Here is an 18,488-nt window from a genome sequence, read left to right on the forward strand (position 1 = left end):
CCCATAACCTCTATTTTTAACAAAATTATAGATATGAATACTAAAATTCTATTGTCGGACTAATTACCGTTTCATGAAAGCAGCCATGGTTGATATGAAATCAAGCAATTACATGAAAACCCACTTTTAATTTAACTTTAATTTGTGAATTTCAAGAAAAGTTGAAAACCCTAACTAGTAGAAAGTGTTCTTCAAAAGGTAAAGTATTTTTTGTATGCATTTGTTCATACACAGAAAACTATTGCTACTCATGAATCTTTCTTTTTCTCTCTCCTTCGGGATTTTAATGATTTCCCATAATTTGGCCTAAAACTCAATACTCTACCCATTAGCCAATTTTAGTGAAGATCATTCGGCGAGTCTCCAATAATGCTTCAACTCGTCTTTTCTTGCTGTAGGATTCAAGTATTTGAACCTAAGTCGGTGAGCTTGTTCGAGTTTGCTTTTCATTTTCATCGTATCACCGAGTACCACCTTACTTTACCTTTCAAGCCTTCAATTTTTCTCGCCTTCCCTTTTGGAATATGCCAACCTACATCAATAAATATAGGTGTTGTGTACTATAAATTTTGGCGAGTTCATGCTAGTTATGCGATTCACCTTTCTTGTTTGGCGATGATTCAAGTGTTTTTTGCACATCTTCTTACATTTTTTACCATATTTTCAGACATTCAGTCTTGCCTTGTCCTTTAGCCATCAAAGTTTCAAATAATAAAAATATAATAGAAATATGATATAATTTGGTATTAAGGACAGTAATTAATATTACCTGAACTACCTTTCTCAAAACTTTGACTTCATTTTAACCTGCACTCACAACAAAAAATATTGAAAGCAATAAAATAAAAAGTAAAAATTTTGTTTCCTCCCAAGAAGAACCTTATTTAACCTCATGGCACGACAAAGTTCTCAATTCCTTAACAATTATTCTTGGGAATTTGTATGGCGTATGTAATAACCTAGAAACTAGTAGGATAAACTAGAGCTTGATGTGAGGGTTAGAGTCGAAAATAACTCCCGGTACTCAATAAATATGTTTTTGGGTTAGAACGTCAAGGTACGACTCCCCAAGGACCAACCAAGGGTCCTTGAGAAGGACCCAAGAATATGGCCCAAAGCAGTCCACCCACGAGAGAAGAACCACGGCCAGTAGGTGGACCGACACCCCGTGGGTGAGGGGTCGTGGGTCAAGAACCCAGAAAATTAGTTGCAGGACCCAACCCACGGACCACCATCATGCCAAGTAGGTCCATCCACAGACTGTGGCAGTGGGGTCGTGGGTGGTCACCTGAAACATCTTTTTGGCAGTTGACTTTATGTGTATTTTAGGTTTTTCCATTTTTTTAATATTAAGTGACGTCTTTTTGTATTAATTTAGACTAACTGTTCCCCAAAACACTCTCTCTAGAACTCCAAGGAAGAAAAAGAAGAAAGTTTAAGCTAGGGTTTGAAGGAGCAATATTTTCCACACAATTTCATTGGAATTCAAAGCTAAGGTATGGAATCTCTTCATCCAAGGACAAAATTCATCCATTGAGCCCCTTCAAACCCCCAATTTCAAATATAGAAATCCCAGAAGGTAAGGTTTGACTTCAATCTCATGAATTCCTTTCAAATTCATTTTTAATGATAGAATTATTTTTTTTATTATGGATATATTGATGATTTCATATTGTTTTATGTTGGATCCCCCAAGAATCCATGAATTCCCCTCTTTTTCCAATTTGGATGTAAAATTGTGGTAATGATTGATGCAAGTAGAATATGATAGAATTATGCATGAAGTAATTGAACTACTTGAATAATGTTATCATCAATTCATAATGTAGTAATTCTAGATGTGTTGATGGATTGTGATCTATGGTCCTTGAAGGGTAAAGTATGAGAATTATGCATGATTACGAGGTTTATGTATATGCTTTATGAACACTTTGAGAGGAAAGTGAATATTATTATGATTTAGTTGTTGTGTTGTTGGATGGTTTTTCCCATGTACACACTTTGTATGAATATGATATGTGAAATGTGTTCTCACAATATGATGATTCTAGGGTTCAAAGGCTATTCTCTCCTATTGAATCTCTGAGCTATAATATGAATTATGTTGGATTGAGGTGCCACTTTTTCCTTTGTGACACCTTTTGTGGCCATGAAGTTTGAAATACTCCCCGAAGTGTTAGTAGAACCTTTTTCGGTCTCTACCCCGGTTGGTGACTCGGTGGTGGCTAAGAGAGTTTATAGAAGCTGTCTCATTTTCTTCTCCCATAGAGTTACTTTGGTGGATTTGATAAAGTTAGACATGTTATAATTTGATGTGATTTTGTGTATTGATTGGTTGCGTGCATGTTATGCCTCTATAGATTGTAGGATTCGAGTGGTTAAATTTCAATTTCCAAATGAGTTTATATTAGAGTGGAAGGGGGAAATTTGACCCCTAGAGGTCAATTTGTTTCTTGTCTTAAAACTAGGAAAATGATCTCCAAAGGGTGTATTTACTATGTTGTTAGGGTGATGGATATCGAGTTCGAAATCCCTTCTCTAGAGTTGGTTCCAATAGTGAATGAGTTTCTGGATGTTTTTCCTGATGATTTGCCCTGTATTCCTCCCAAGCAGGAAATAAATTTTTGTATTGACCTATTATCGAACACGCAACCTATCTCAATCCCTCCTTACATAATGGCTCGGGCTGAATTGAAAGAGAAATTAAAGGATTTGTTAGATAAAGGTTTTATTCGACCGAGTATCTCTCCATGAGGTGCTCCGGTGTTGTTTGTTAGAAAGAAGGATGGGTCTCTTAGAATTTGCATCAATTATTGTTAATTGAATAAAGTGACCAACAAGAAGAATTATCCTCTTCCGAGAATTGATGATTTGTTCGACTAACTTGAAGGGTCTAGCTATTTCTCAAAGATTGGTCTTCGTTCGACTTATCACCAACTAAGGGTGAGAGGGGTGGATATTCCAAAGACGACCTTTAGAACCCGATATGGTCACATGATTTTTTGGTAGTGTCGTTTGGGTTGACTAATGTTCCAGCGGCATTTATGGACTTGATGAATAGAGTGTTTAAACAATACCTAGACATGTTTGTGATTGTGTTTATCAATGATATTTTTATCTATTCATGGAGTAAAAATGATCATATCAACCATTTGAGAAATGTACTGCAAGTTCTTGAGGACCAACAACTTTTTGCAAAGTTTAACAAGTTTTAATTTTGGTTAAGGTCTGTAGCTTTCCTTGGTCATATTGTTTCAAGCAAGGGTATCGAGGTAGATCCTAAGAGGACGGATGTGGTCAAAAGTTGGCCTAGACCTCTAACACCTTCCGACATTAGAAGCTTTTTGGATTTGGCCATTTACTATAGGAGGTTTGTTGAGGGGTTTTCCTCTATTGCTTCTTTGTTGACGACTTTAACTCAAATGAAAACTATATTTTAGTGGTCAGAGGCTTGTGAGAAAATCTTCCAAGAATTGAAAGTACCATCAAAATATTGTAGGTTATGTCAAGGGCATGTGTTATAGATTTCAAAGGTAATAGGGATGACCACTTCCCATTAATAGAGTTTGCCTACAATAATAGTTATCATTCTAGTATCGGTATGGCTCCATTTGAAGCGTTGCATGGTAGGAGATGTAGGTGTCCCGTTGGTTGGTTTGAGGTATATGAAATTTCTCTTATTGCTCCCGAAGTGGTTTATGAAGCTATTGCGAAAGTTGGGCTTATTAAAGAGATGTTGAGAACGACTCAAAGTAGACAAAAATCTTATTCCGATGTGAGAAGGAGGGATCTAGAATTTCAAGTGAATGATTGGGTCTATTTGAAAATCTCACCCATCAAGGGTGTGATGAGATTTGGCAGGAAAGGGAAACTTAGTCCTCGGTATGTAGGCCCATATCAAACTTTGCAACTTATTGGGAAGGTTGCCTATGAGTTGGATTTGCCAAATGAGTTGGCTCTGGTTCATCTGGTATTTCATGTTTCTATAGTTAAGAAATGTATTGGAGATCCAAAGTTCATTATTCCGTTGAAAGGTTAGGATTTGACCTTTCTTATGAAGAGGTTTTGGTAGACATTCTAGACCAGAAATTCAAGAGATTCAGAAATAAGGAAATATCTTCCGTGAAGGTTTTATGGAAAAATCATTTAGTTGTGAGTGCTGCATGGGAGGCCGAGCTTGATATGAAGTCCCGATATCCTTATCTCTTTCCTTCTACTCCTATTCAATCTTGAGGTAATTAGCTCCTCTTGAGTTTTAGTGTTTCCGAAGTCATGTGTGTTATATAAGCCTTTCCATGATTTCCTTATGTTATGCATGTTCTTGATAAAATTCATGTTGAGTTAGACAATGAGTTTTCATGATTTATGTTACTCATGTTGTTGTACATTTTGTATTAGTTGCTTATTTGACTTTATGAGATGAGTTGATGAACATGCTCTTGTATGCTTTTGAGAGTAATTACTTATTGGCTTCTTGATATTGTGTTGAGCATGATTTTAGTTGGAGAAGGTAGTTCCTCATATGAATATGAGAAATGTTGAATTTTCATGCATAATGGGTTGTAAGATGTAGTTCCTACTTCCTTGTGTGTTGCATTGATTATGTTCGAGATGGAGTTGAAGTTTGTTCCTTTGAATATTGCATTATATTTTATTTTTTATGCATGATGGGCTGCTAGTCTTGAGTTTCTAAATGTGTAAGGTATCTAGATCGTCATTCGAGGACAAATATTTCCAAGGGGGAGATAATGTAACATCCCGGAAACTAGTAGCATAAACTAGAGCTTGACATGAGGGTTAGAGTCGAAAATAACTCCTGGTACTGAATATATATGTTTTTGGGTCACAACGTCAAGGCACGACTCCTCAAGAACCAACCAATTAGGGTCCTTGAGGAGGACCCAATAATATGGCCCAAAACAGTCCACCCATGAGAGGGGAACCACTACAAGTGTGTCAACACCCCAGAAAATGAGTTGCAAGACCCACCCCATGGACCACCAGCATGCCACGTGGGTCCATCCACACACCGTGGAAGTGGGGTCGTGGGTGGTCACCGGCCTCATAGATACAAGTTCCCCATGTTCATTCGGGACCACTGTGATACCCCCTTTTTTGGCACACATTGCACCGGTCTTACCCATTTGCTATGTGCAATAGGGTTGATCAGACTTGCATCTAACCACTTTATTATATATTTTTCACTACTTCTTGCATTGGTGGGTTCAATGTCCGTTGATGTTCAACACTCGGTTTATACTCACTATCAAGCCGAATTTTGTGAGTACAGATACCGGGAGGAATGCCTACTATGTCAGCTATGGTCCAACCTATAGCTTTGATATGCCTTCGTAACACATCAAGAAGCAATTTCACCTGCTATTCAAGCAAGTCAGCCAGAAGGATCACCGGTATAGTGTTATATTCCCCCAAGAAAGCATACTAGAGATGGGGCGTAGATCTTTTAATTCCAGATTTGGTTGTTCTTTTGTAGATGGCTTTGCGGGAGGACTCTCTCTATTTTTTAAATCAATGTCCAATTTCAATGGAGTCTTTGAAATCCCCCAACCCTGAAAGAGCGGCTACTACCTCTTCATAGCCTTTAATTTTGATGTCATCATAGTTAGCAAGCACGATTTCAAGAGGGTCGCTCATGCACATCAATTGATTCACGCTAGCCACCGCGTCATCAATAACTTCAACGGTGGACACCACATGGATATCACTTAGGTGTTTCATTGACTTACAAACATTGAAGGTTACTTCATCTTCATTTACCCGAAACATCAACTCCCCGCTTTCAACATCCAGCAATGCTGTTCCAGTTGCTAAGAATGGTCTTCCAAAAATAATGTTAATTTCAACAACTATTTCACAATCAAGAATGACAAAATCAGCCGGGAAAATGAACTGATCAACCATCACCAAGATGTCGTAAAGTATCCCTACAGGATGTTTGATTGAACGGTTAACCATTAAGAGTCTCATTGTGGTTTCTTTTGGTTCACCCAACCCAATTTGTTTGTATATAGCATTTGGCATTAAGTTGATGATTTCCCACAAATCGCATAAATCTTTAGCGAATTTGAGCATGCCAATGGTGCAAGGAATGGAGAATGCCCCGAGATCTTCTCTTTTTTTGATCAACACTTTAGTCATAATTCCAATGCAACTATGGGAAACTTCAATTGTCTCAAAATCCAAGCTCCTTTTCTTTGTGACTAATTCTTTCATGAACTTGCCATATCCCGACATTTCCAACAATGCCTCCACAAGGGGGAGATGAATTGATAATGACTTAAACACCAACAAAAACTTCTTGAACTTCTCATCTTCATTCTTCTACTTTAAGCATTGGGGAAATGGGGGAGGTATTTTGGTTAAAGGTTGCATGATTTTTGGAATTGGAAAGTGTTGTTCCACTTCCTTTTGTGGTTCTTTTGAAATGTTTTGGTTGATAAGTAACTCTTGTTCCTCCATGCCTTTATCTTCTTTATGCTTTTGAGCATGTTCATTTCCCATTACATTACCTGTTGCTACCTTTCAACTACTAGTAACCATAGCCAGCCCTCTATCTTCATCTTCCATCGTCATCTTTGGTTTCAATTGAGCTGATAATAAACTCAATTGTCCTTTAAGTAACTTGATGTCATTGGCATGAGAGTTCACTTTACTATTCAATGATGAAAAGTCATCTTTCATCCCCTTCAACAAATCATCCGAACCTTCAACTTTATCAAGTATGTGGACAACAAGTGATTCACCCGGGGACTACATGCACTCCCTTTTGATTTTGGGCTCTCACTCGACTGAGTATGGTTCTTATCATTATCATCTTCCCTTCTATAATAATCACTTTGCTCCACCCAATCTTGATAATATCTCCTTTGTTCTTCTCCCTTGTGAGAGTTCCAAACTTGATTTCCACCTCGATGTAGATAGTGTGGGTGGAAACCCTCTTCATACCTCTTGCAGTTCCAACCTTGATTCTCCCCCGGCCTTGAGTAACCAGAAGAAGAACCCTCTTCAACTGTAAACACTCCACATGTCCTCTTCATGTTCTTTTGTAGAAATTCCATTTTGGTCAACATCTTCTTAATGTTTTCATCCCTCTCTCTCTTTATCAAGTTGTTCTAGCATTAATCTAAAACAAAATGGAGAGACTAGATCCTCTTGGGTGTACCACACCTGGTTTAATCTAGTCATGTCATCAAGAAGAAACGAAGCTACCTTAAATGATTGTAACATTATTCCTCATCATACCAATTGATCAGCCACTCGTTTATTAACCGAATCAAGACTACGGTAAAAATATTGAAGTAACAAATCGTTTGGTAGCCCTTGAGTTGGGCATTTAAGTAAGAGTTTCTTAAACCTCACCCACGTTTCATGGATGGGTTCCCCCTCCCATCGCTTGAAACCTTGAATTTCGTCTCTCAGTTTCATCATCCTTGATAGAGGAAAGAACCTTTTGTTAAATGCTATAATCAGCTCCTCCCATGATGTGATGGAATTGTTTGGTAACCCGACTAACCACTTACTAGCTTCTCCCGTTAAGGATAGTGGAAATAATCGCAGCCGAATTGACTCTTGTGACACATTTTTGAATGAAAAATGGCTGCAAACCTCTCTATAATTTCTCATATGCTCATGTGGGTCTTCATGATCTAGCCCTCCATATAGTTCCCTCATATGGAGTAGATGAAGAGTTGTGCTAGTGACTTCAAACATCACATTCTCATCAGCGTGTAGGATTAAACTTATAGCTATTCCACCCGAATGAGCTAGGTTGTAGACACTATTGATATCATCTATACCATCCAGATGATCTGATTGACTATCATTCATCTCTTCCTCATTCATGTTAACTTCTACGTAGTCCAACCAACACTTACACAAAACAGCCAAAGCTAATTCAACTACAGCCAACAAGTTTGAGAGTGTCAAATCTTCAATCAAAGAACTCTAATTAATGCTACTCCCCGGCAGTGGCTCCATTTTGATTTCACATATCAGGAAACTTCATCCAATACTAAGTGACAACGATCGTTAGTCAGTAATATAACCTAACTAAGTGAGTTGGGGTCGAATCCCATAGGGAATAGTTTCTCCTTCTAATTCAATGATGAAAGTATGACAACAATCTCTTCAATTGAGCAAGTGTTACACCTTTTTGGTTTTAGTTTCAAATATCTAGTTTCTATTATCCCTCCAATTTCACACTTCAACACGAAATGGTCAAATAGTAAAGTAAAACTTGGGTTAATGACCAACCAATTGCTGAATTTTAACTTACTCGGTGAATATTGCTGCTCACATTAGGATAATTTGTTGTGGGTAGGTCGGACCATATGTAAAGTAACTTTCTCTCGAACAATTACCTTTTTTATGTCGAATACTCTCGAACTTTAACTCTAACCGGAAGATGCCCAACCTTTGGTCCTCATCAAATCCCCTCTCGAGCTGGAGACAAAGGATAGATCCCATGTTTCATTCTCCCAAGATTAAATCATGGTAACCCACCACCAAGGATGCTAAGATTGCTACTTTGGCTATGCACCTATCTCTTGATAAAGTGTACAACACTGAATCTATTACACTAAACATGCAAAACGACTTCAAATTATCGCCATTATTTGCAATTCAACGACACCCACTTAGTAAAACTCAACAATTGCCTTCATAGTTAGAACCCCAAGCAAATGTTTTAGCCACTCATACTAAAAATAAGAAAATCAACCTCTGCCATGTTTTCTACAACTAGGTATTTGAAATTGAAAAGTTAGAAATTACTAAAATCTTCTCTATTACAAAATCTCCTCCAAGAATCTTTCTAAAATCCCTTCAAAACCACAATGGTAATGTTTTGCGCTCAATTTTCAATCTCTCACATATTTGAATGCCTTTCTCTCGCTTGCCAAAATTAATTTAACCAAGTTAGATTTGTAACTGTTTAAAACCACTCGGTGAGGTAAATCGGGCATCGCCGACAGATCGACAACTCGTTGATTGTTCTTCATCTAGCCTTGATTTTTCACTTTTGCTTGGTCTAGCTATTGTTACTTTAGGTGATCAAGATCGGGATCGCTGAATAATTCCGCGATTCGCCCTTTTTCCTTCTATGTCATCCATCAGCACTTGTTTGCATCTTCTTCAACACTTTTGGCGACCTAGTCGTCCTTTGCCGAATAGATCGGCAACACGCCGAATGAACTTGCTGCTCACCAAAATTACCCACGGTTCATCTCCATCATTTTGTAACTTTAGGTGGTGTCGTGGAAATTTGACGATTCACTGAGTGACATGAGCAAGCACCAGGTCTTCATTTCTTCATTCCTTTAGCTTGCTTTGTTCCTTTTTGCGCATTAGTGTCCATGTTTCGTTCATAAATCCCAATACCTAAAAATCATGGATTTTACATCAGTTATTTCCCCACACATGCATTTGTGGTCACTAAATCTATTAAAATAAACTCCTAAATGAGTCCTAATCATGGACTATTCAATGATCATCAAACAATTGGAAGAATCAGTTATCCCTATGATAGGGTGATCAGACCTTACCATGGTAGGAGGTCTTCAGTTGTTTCATGTTCTCTGGTTGATGGCATTATCAGTTTGATATGGTTCCTTGAGTGATAATGGTACTACTTTTAGTTTAAAGATTTAGGCCATGCATGATCCATGTTATTTTTCTACAGGTCGGTCGAAGGCCAAAGGTCTAGGTGTCACGACCCAAGGTAGCTCTTAGGCGTAACATAGAGTATAAGACCCCGCGATGCCCTATACAATCCACTTAGCTTTCATCATACAAGAAATAGAATACATAGATTAAAAGACAATTTTATTATATGAAAGTTTTATAGAGGAAAGTGTAAATCTAAACATCATCATAAAGCCATCTACTATATAAGAATGAATATGGGGGTAGCCCGTACATCATAGTCTAAAAATAAAAATAAGGATGGACTGCAAAAAAAAATTTGGTTCTCTGTAACACCTCATATTCGAGAAGAGATGGCACTCGTCGATGTCTAAACATCATCACAAAGCCATGAAGGCGATGAAAGGGGGAACTCGGCGTATCGCCCACCAGGTTAGCGAAGCCCGACTTATTTCGCTGAGTGACTAGGATGCTGAAATTATGGGAACGTATAAATGCAGTTTGGCAAAACAAGAATTGGAGCTCCCACATTGTCCAATCTTGGGTTTTTGATCTTGAATATTCTAAAACATTATTTTTACACTTTTGTGTCGAGATTTAAGGTTTTTTTTATTTTTAGTTCCAATTTGAGAATTTGAATAGTTGTGGTTTGTTGCTCAAAATGATGGAAAATTTCGTTGGTAACGATTTGTTGTTCTTTATTATGTCTGGCTAAAACCCATGTTCTTGGGGGTGTTATTTTGTAGTTGAATGCATTAAATAGCTAATGGGTGTTGTTAATTACTGATTTCATTGTTGATTTTAAGTGGGTTCAATTAATAGTTTGAGTTTTAATTGAGAAATTCTATTTACAAATGCGATTCTAGTTTAGTACTCTAAGCTTGCTTGAGAAAGAAGTGTTGGAATTAAATTATTAGTTGATGATTATAATGATTGTCTTGTTACATATATAACTTGAAAAAGTTTGTCTCAATGCAATCTTACAAATCTAGCTTGAAAGAGTAGATTGATTAAGGTAATGGGCTGTTAATCTATGTTGTGCTTATCGAGGTTCGAGCAAAAACTACATTGATTTCAACTTCAAATTATAATAATTACCCATTTTTGCGAAATTTGCGTTCAATTTTTCACACTCCCAAGAAACTCTCTCTATTGGTTTACCCCCATTTTCAGTACTCGTAATTTGGCGACCTAAATCCCCCGATTTGACATTAGTTGTCAAAATCTTGTCATTTACTTTATTGTTGCAAAAATGTTTACATCTACAAATGAATAGAAAACCATTTTACTTCTTAATCGAATTCTTAAACATATCATTCTCAGTGGAATCGACCCCAACTCTTAGTTGGGTTTATACTTGTTAGCGACCGCCTACACTTAGAATCAGATGAAGTGTAGTTAAGCATTATAAAAAATGGCCATAATGTCAGGGAGTGGTGTTTATAATTCTTTTATTGAAGTTTAGTGATGAAGTGATTTTGTTGTAGTTGTATAAACTTATTTGTGTTCTTTGTTGGCTTGTCACGACCCAAGGGTACCTCCTAGATGTAACATGGCATATAGAACCCCGAAGGACTCCATACAAGCCACTAATTAGCTCTCATAACATATTAAATAGAGCAATACGATTAAAACAATTCAAGTCCAAAACATTTTATGAAAGGAGAAGCGGAAGTCTAAAATCTTGTCTCAACTTAGCCATCTAATACAATAGATTGAAATTTGTCCTAGCCCATACATCATGTCCAAAGCTCGGGAAATAACTCCATCCTTGAAGCATGAGGACTCACCAAAGGTCGGGAAATCACGAACTCAACTACTAGCCACGAGACTCTAAAACCTGTCTGTCGAACCCTACATTTGAGAAAAATATAGGCAGGAGTATGAGTTAGTACAAAACAATGTACCAAGTATGATAGCCATTCAAAAAACATTTAAAACAAGCTAAAAGGGATATTTCATTTCATAACACACAATTGACTAAGCTAAAACATCATATGAAAGAGTTATAAAACATAAGTCATAAATAATGGTCAATGTAAGCTAACTTCTTCTTTAACATCTTTGAACTCTCATGTGATTCTCCTTGAGTAACCTTAGTTCATTATTACTTGTGGGGGATTAGCCTTAACCGACATTGAGACCATGTGAGCTATAACATGTAATTTGGTGTGTACCCCACACCGAAAATGGGTGTTCTACTTGCATAAGGTAGAACCTTGAACTTCTAGCTTAGTGTTCTCAAATTCTTATTTTGTGCCAATAACTGATGTAAATCTTTGAATATCAGGTATTTGGATTGAGGAACAAAGCATGGACACTAATGAGCAAAAAGGAACAAAGCAACTAAAAGAACAAAGAAAAGAAGGTTTGGTGATCGCCTAACCCGTTGGGCGAGTCACCGAATGCCTATGATCTATGCTAAAGTTCCAGTTTGCCAAGCCCTGAAGGAGAAAATCAAGTTGGTGATAGAATGGAGCAGTCAACGTGTCGTCAAATCGTTTCGCTATGCAGTGTTAGATTGCCTAAATTTACAGAACGTGAGGGTGCTGAAGGCCAAAGTAAAAAGGTGATGACATTCACCAAAAAGCGGATCGGCGATTGGATCAGCGATCCCGACTTACTGCACCGATTGGTCCTTCGCAGCATATTTTTGGCAACTATAAATACATTTTAAAATTCTTTACTGTCACGACCCGAAGTTACCCCCAATAAGTAACATGGCGTACGTGACCCCGAAGGGGCCTCGTACAAGCCCTTAGCATCATCATAACATAAAGACGTAGAATAATTGCGGAAAATTTAAAACTTTTACAATAGAAGCCAACTTCTTCTTCATAGATGAAAAATAGGAACCTAGACTTGTCTTAATCACTATCTAGTACATAAGGAATACAAATAGGGTCAAAGCCCTTACATCAATAAAGTCTCTTAAAATAGGAAATTCAGTATAGTCTTGAACATAGAAGGCAAACTAGAAACTAGAATCAATGATATCTTGTCCTCGAACTTGAGGACTCACCAAGCCTAGGGAATAGTCAACCCAAGTTTTAGTTGAATAGAGTAGTATGTATCAACGGTTGGAACCTACACTCATAGTAAAGTAGAAAATATGGGTTAGCACAAATATTGTACTAAATATGAAAGCCATGCATAAAAATCCTTAAAACATGCATAAAAAGGACATTTAGTTGAAATCATGCCTTTGTCAAGTTTGTAATCCATAATGCACATTTAAGAAGCAACATAAGTCAACCAACATATAATCAACCCAAATCCACAATAGTTCAATGCAAATGTAAGATCCCATAACCCTACCAAATGCCAACTATCACATTTAGGCCACCCACAACATACATATCTTACTTTACCTTATTCATATCGAACATACATAATTGAGGAGTCATTCATATTCATAACCTGTAACAAGTGAAGTCAACCTTAACATTCATACATACTTTTCATACATAATTCATAAGCTTTCATAACGTAAGAGAACTTCACCATGACCACTCCTAGAGTCTACTTGTGCAATGCCTAAGTGAAGTCCCATACCCCCACTCATGCTAAATAGTACCCCTTAAGAAGTCATGATTAAACTTCATTTTCTTATCATAGTCCATATTCATATCATATAGGGAAGATTAGCATTAATCGATATAGACCATATGAGCTACGTGGAATCCGGTGTTCTACCCCCACACCAGAAAGAGGTCTCCTACTTGCCTACGGTAGAACTTTCATAATAACTTGTAGGTGGATCCACTAGCTAAAGACCTATGTGGGCACCTTGTTATGGGATAGGGGGATTGCTACTAGAAACTCGGACTTGCTAAACATAAAGGTTTATGAGACAACATATATTGGGAAGCCAGACTTGCTAAACGTAAAAACTTCCTATCTCATTGTTCATATCCACTCGGTGCTAAGCATAATTCCCTTTAAGAGTTATGTTAAGTCATTACTTAAATTCGTATTCACAAGAGAATGCACTAGACATTCAAGACAACATAATATCACAAGAGATCAAAGCCTCGTTTGGTGAGAATGTCCTTTTCACCCCTTGAACCATCAACATGTGAGTAAACCTTTCACATCTTACCAACAGTGTATTCATGAGCACGACATTTCAATAAACACAACAACATTTTCATAACATACATACTTCACACATAATCAAGTGTAAAGGGTATAGGGAAGAAGGATCTTACATAAATACCACAATTACACATTAGATATAGGATCATTACAAGCTAAGTAAATCACACATTCATATAAAATTAACATTAACATATGCAAACCCTAGACAATTGCCCTCAAGGCCATGAACCAACATCAACCCTAACTTGTAGAATTATATCATTAGATAGAGAGATTTAATGGTTTAACAACTTAATAAACATAAACATAATGAATTAACAACTTCCATGGTCAATGGTCAATCAAGTCACACCTTAGTTCACAATTTAGGAAGAAAGGGAAATCATGGGTCCAAGAGAGATTTTCATCAAAATCCATCAATACTACAATAATCTAACCATAAACCATCATAATTAATCATAATATATCATAATTGAACAATAAAAATCGTTTTGGAAGAAGACCCATGACTAGAATAAAAGCCCTAGGTTTTGGAAGTCTTAAAACACACTTTGGAGGGACTTCTTGGGGGATAGCTACCCAAGAATGAAGAGCATCCATACCTTAGTTTGAATTCCTCTCAAAATTGGACAAGAAAGACTTGTTCTTGAACCACTACATTGAGCTTTGACCTTGTTCTTCAATGGAGCCCTAGAGAGAACTTTGCGAGAGAAGAGTTTGTTTCTAGTTTCAGTCTTGTGAGTTGGGAGGAGTTACGTTGAGTTAAATGACTTAAAACTAGTTTCAGCTTTTGCAAACCCTCATCCACGATTCCCCCACCTATGGACCGTAGGTGGGGCTACGCCTCGTGCTGCACATTCTTGGTTTGGGTCAGAGAGGGGGGAGATCAAGGAAAAGGTGAGGAGACTAAGTCTCAACCCACGACACCCACCTACAGTTCGTAGGTTGGGTGACGCCACGTACTGCATGGTCGTGATTTGGGTTTGAGACTTGGTGATTTGGGAAGCTTAGGGACAAACAAAGTGTTGACTCACAACCCCCACCTACGGGGCGTGAGTCAACCTACAACTCTTTGGTTGCATTTCGTAGGTGGTGCTGTCTTTTTGACAGTTTTTATGCAGCCCCATTAGTCCTCCTCAAGGACCCTTGAGGGGTCCTTTAGGGGGCCATGCCTTGACGTCTATGGACTATAACATTAGTACTAAGTTAGGGAGGTCATTTCACGACTATTATCTTGACATTAACCCTTTTTAGGACACTAGACATACTACACATTAGGCTCTAACTTAGGTCGTTAGATTTCCGGGGTGGTACATTATCCCCCGCTTGGGAACATTCTTCCCCGAATGATGATCTAGACACCAAATTAAGTTAGAAACTCTACACTAGCTGCCCATTATGCATGAAACATCAAAAATGTGCAAAACTTACAAATGCACTATTCACCTTATGCACTATTCAAATGGAAGAAACTTCAACTCCATTTCACAAGACAAAGTCAATGCAACTCAAGGAGGTAGGAACTACATCTACCAAACCAATATGCACAAAATTCATCAATTCACATAAACATGGGAGGAACTACTTTTTGCAACCCAGGTAAGCTCAATACATCAATATGAAGCCAATAAGCCATTCATCAAAACATAACTAAGCATGTCCATCAATTTACCTCATGAATTTAAAATGCATTCATCTTATGAAAGTGCCAATCAGCATGAGGGATTTATAAATCACGAAAACTCAATTTATACTAAACATGATTTCTAACAAGAACATGCACCACATAATAAAATCATGAAAAACTCATACAATACACATGACTCCCAAAACACTAAAAACTCAAAATGAATTACTTACCTCAAGTTTGGATAGGAGTAGAAGGAAAAAGATGAGGATAACGGGACATCATATTGGCCTCGGCCTCCCATGTATCACCCTCAACTAAGTGATTCTTCCATAATACCTTAACATAGGCTACTTCTTTGTTTCTCAACCTCTATATTTTCCGGTCCAAAATATCAACCGGGACTTCTTCATAAGAAAGGTTCTCATCAACTCCTAAACCCTCTACAAGGAGGATGGATACTGGATCACCAATGCACTTCTTGAGTATAGAAACATGATATACCGAGTGACTAGGTGCCAACTCATTTGGCAAGTCCAACTCATACAAAACTTTCCCCACATGTTTCAAGACTTGATATGGGCCCACATACCAGGGACTAAACATCCCCGTTTTACCAGGCCTCATCACACCCTTTTATAGGTGAGATTTTCAAGTAGACCCAATTATCATTTTTAAAATCTATATCCCTCCTCCTATTATCGACATAAGAGTTTTGTCGACTATGGGCCATCTTCAACTTATCTGTAATAAGTAGAACTTTTTCAATAGCCTCTTAAACTAGTTTGGGACCAGTTAGAGAAAATTCACCTACTCAAACCACCCAACCGGAGATCTACAACTTCTCCCATAAAGTACTTCAAACAGATCCATGGCAATGACAGAGTGGTAAATATTGTTGTAGGCAAACTCAATCAATGGAAGATAATCATCCCAACTACCCTTGAAATCAATCACACACGCTCTCAACATGTCCTCTAAGGGTTGAATGGTCCTTTCCGCTTGACCATCCGTTTGACGGTGAAAAGCGGTACTAAGTTTAACATTGGTACCAAGCCCCTTTTGGAATGCCTTCCAAAAGTGTGAAGTAAATTGGGCACCCCGATCCGATATGATAGATAAGGGAACCCCATGCAACTTCACTATCTCATTAATGTACAGCATAGTATAGTATTCCCTCGAAAATGAATTGCTGACCAGAATAAATTCGGCTGATTTAGTCATCCTATCAACAATGACCCGAATAGAATCATGTCGCCTTCGAGTACGAGGCAAACCCACAACAAAGTTCATATTCACATCCTCCCATTTCCAAGTGGACATTTCTATATATTGGGACAAAACTCCTAGTTTTTGGTGATCGTCCTTGACTTGTTGACAATTCGTATATTTAGCTACAAAATCCGCTATATCCTTTTTCAAGCCATTCCATCAATAGACTTCCCGTAGATCAGGATACATCTTGGTGGCTCCCGGATGAATAGAATATCGCGAACCATAAGCCTTTTCTATACTTTACTCCCTTAAGCCATCAACATCCGGAACATATAATCTACCTTGGTACCTAAGCACCCCATCCCCCTTGGGAGAAAGCCTCCATGGACTTGTTGAGAACCGATTCTTTCAACTCCATTAAAATAGTATCAAGGTGTTGCTTAGACTTTACATCAACTACAAAGGACGATTCGGAATTATGATGAACCATAACTCCACCCTTAGTGCAATCCACTAATTGGACACCCAAACGGGCCAAACTATGCACATCACGAACCAAATCTTTCTTCTCATCTTCTACATGAACCACACTACCCATGGAGAATCTACTTAGGGAATCCGCAACTACATTAGCTTGGCTGGGGTGGTAAAGGGCACTCATGTCATAATCCTTCAAAAGCTCTAACCACCTTCTTTGTTGGAGATTTAAGTCTTTTTGGGTAAACACATATTGAAGACTCTTGTGGTCAGTGAAGACATCTACATAGACTCCATATAAGTAATGTCTCTATTTTTTCAAAGCAAAAACCACCGCCGCTAATTGTAGATCATGAGTCGGATAATTCTTTTCATGTACCTTAAGTTTCATCAAAGCGTAGGCAATCACTTTACCTCATTGCATAAACACATCCTAAGATCACTCGGGAAGCGTCACAATATACCACAAACCCATCGGTACCCTCCGGTAAAGTCAACACCGGAGCGGAGGTAAGTCTATCTTTCAATTCTGGGAAGCTTTTCTCACAATCCTCTGACCACTCAGATTTGTACTTCTTTTCGGTCAAAGCCGTTAATGGAGAAGCAATAGAGGAAAAGTCCTCAACAAATCTTCTATAATAACCGGCCAAACCCAAAAAGCTTCTAATATTGTAGGAGATAGAGGTCTAGGCGAACACTTGACCACATCCGTCTTCTTAGGATCAACCTCAACACCCTCTCTTGACACAATATGACCAAGGAAAGCAACTGGCCTTAGCAAAAACTCATACTTACTAAATCTAGCATACAATTGGTGGTCTTTAAGGACTTGCAATACTATCCTCAAATGCTTCATATGATCACCCTCACTCTTTGAATAGATTAAAATATCGTCAATAAAGACGATCACAAAAAAATAAAGATATTGCCTAAATACCCTATTCATTAGATCCATGAATGCCGCCGAGGCATTTGTGATGAGTCCACAAATTGGACTTATTAAGGGCTATATTTTAATAGATATTGTGTCCTCGAATGCTTATTTTATCTCAATATCTCATAAAAACCTTTAAGTTTTAGGTAATTCAAGTTGTAGTGGAAGCATGGACACTTAGACGCAAAAATGAACAAAAAGGGTAAAAAGAACGAAGAGGCTAAAGCTTGAGCATCGCCAAGCACGCTTGGTGATTCACCGAAGGGATGCACTTCACCCTTTGTTCCAGTACGCGAAGCCCTGAAGTAGCAAGATCAAAAAGGCAATGAAAGGAGCAATCGGAATGTCGCTGAATAGTTTCGTGAAGCAGTACTATGTCACCCAATGACACAGAGCACGACGATGCTGAAGGCTAGTGCAAGACGGCGATGAACTACACCAAAGGGCGAATCGCTGAGTTAATCGACAATT

The 18,488-nt window shown here is 38.0% G+C and overlaps 1 protein-coding gene across 1 annotated transcript; it reads right to left on the minus strand.

Annotated features, from left to right (window-relative positions):
* Positions 1-5,529: 5,529 nt before the first annotated feature.
* On the minus strand, positions 5,530-6,255 carry LOC125853241 (uncharacterized). Its single transcript, XM_049532910.1, has one exon. The coding sequence runs from the start codon at positions 6,253-6,255 to the stop codon at positions 5,530-5,532; it is 726 nt and encodes a 241-aa protein (XP_049388867.1).
* Between the last annotated feature and the right edge of the window lie 12,233 nt (positions 6,256-18,488).

This window comes from Solanum stenotomum, chromosome 1 (assembly GCF_019186545.1).
Source record: "Solanum stenotomum isolate F172 chromosome 1, ASM1918654v1, whole genome shotgun sequence".
NCBI lineage: Eukaryota > Viridiplantae > Streptophyta > Magnoliopsida > Solanales > Solanaceae > Solanum > Solanum stenotomum.

What these genes read in the sequence shown, in the direction of transcription:
- LOC125853241 (XM_049532910.1), bottom strand. Translation starts at nt 6,255, where the DNA reads ATGTCGGGATATGGCAAGTTCATGAAAGAATTAGTCACAAAGAAAAGG.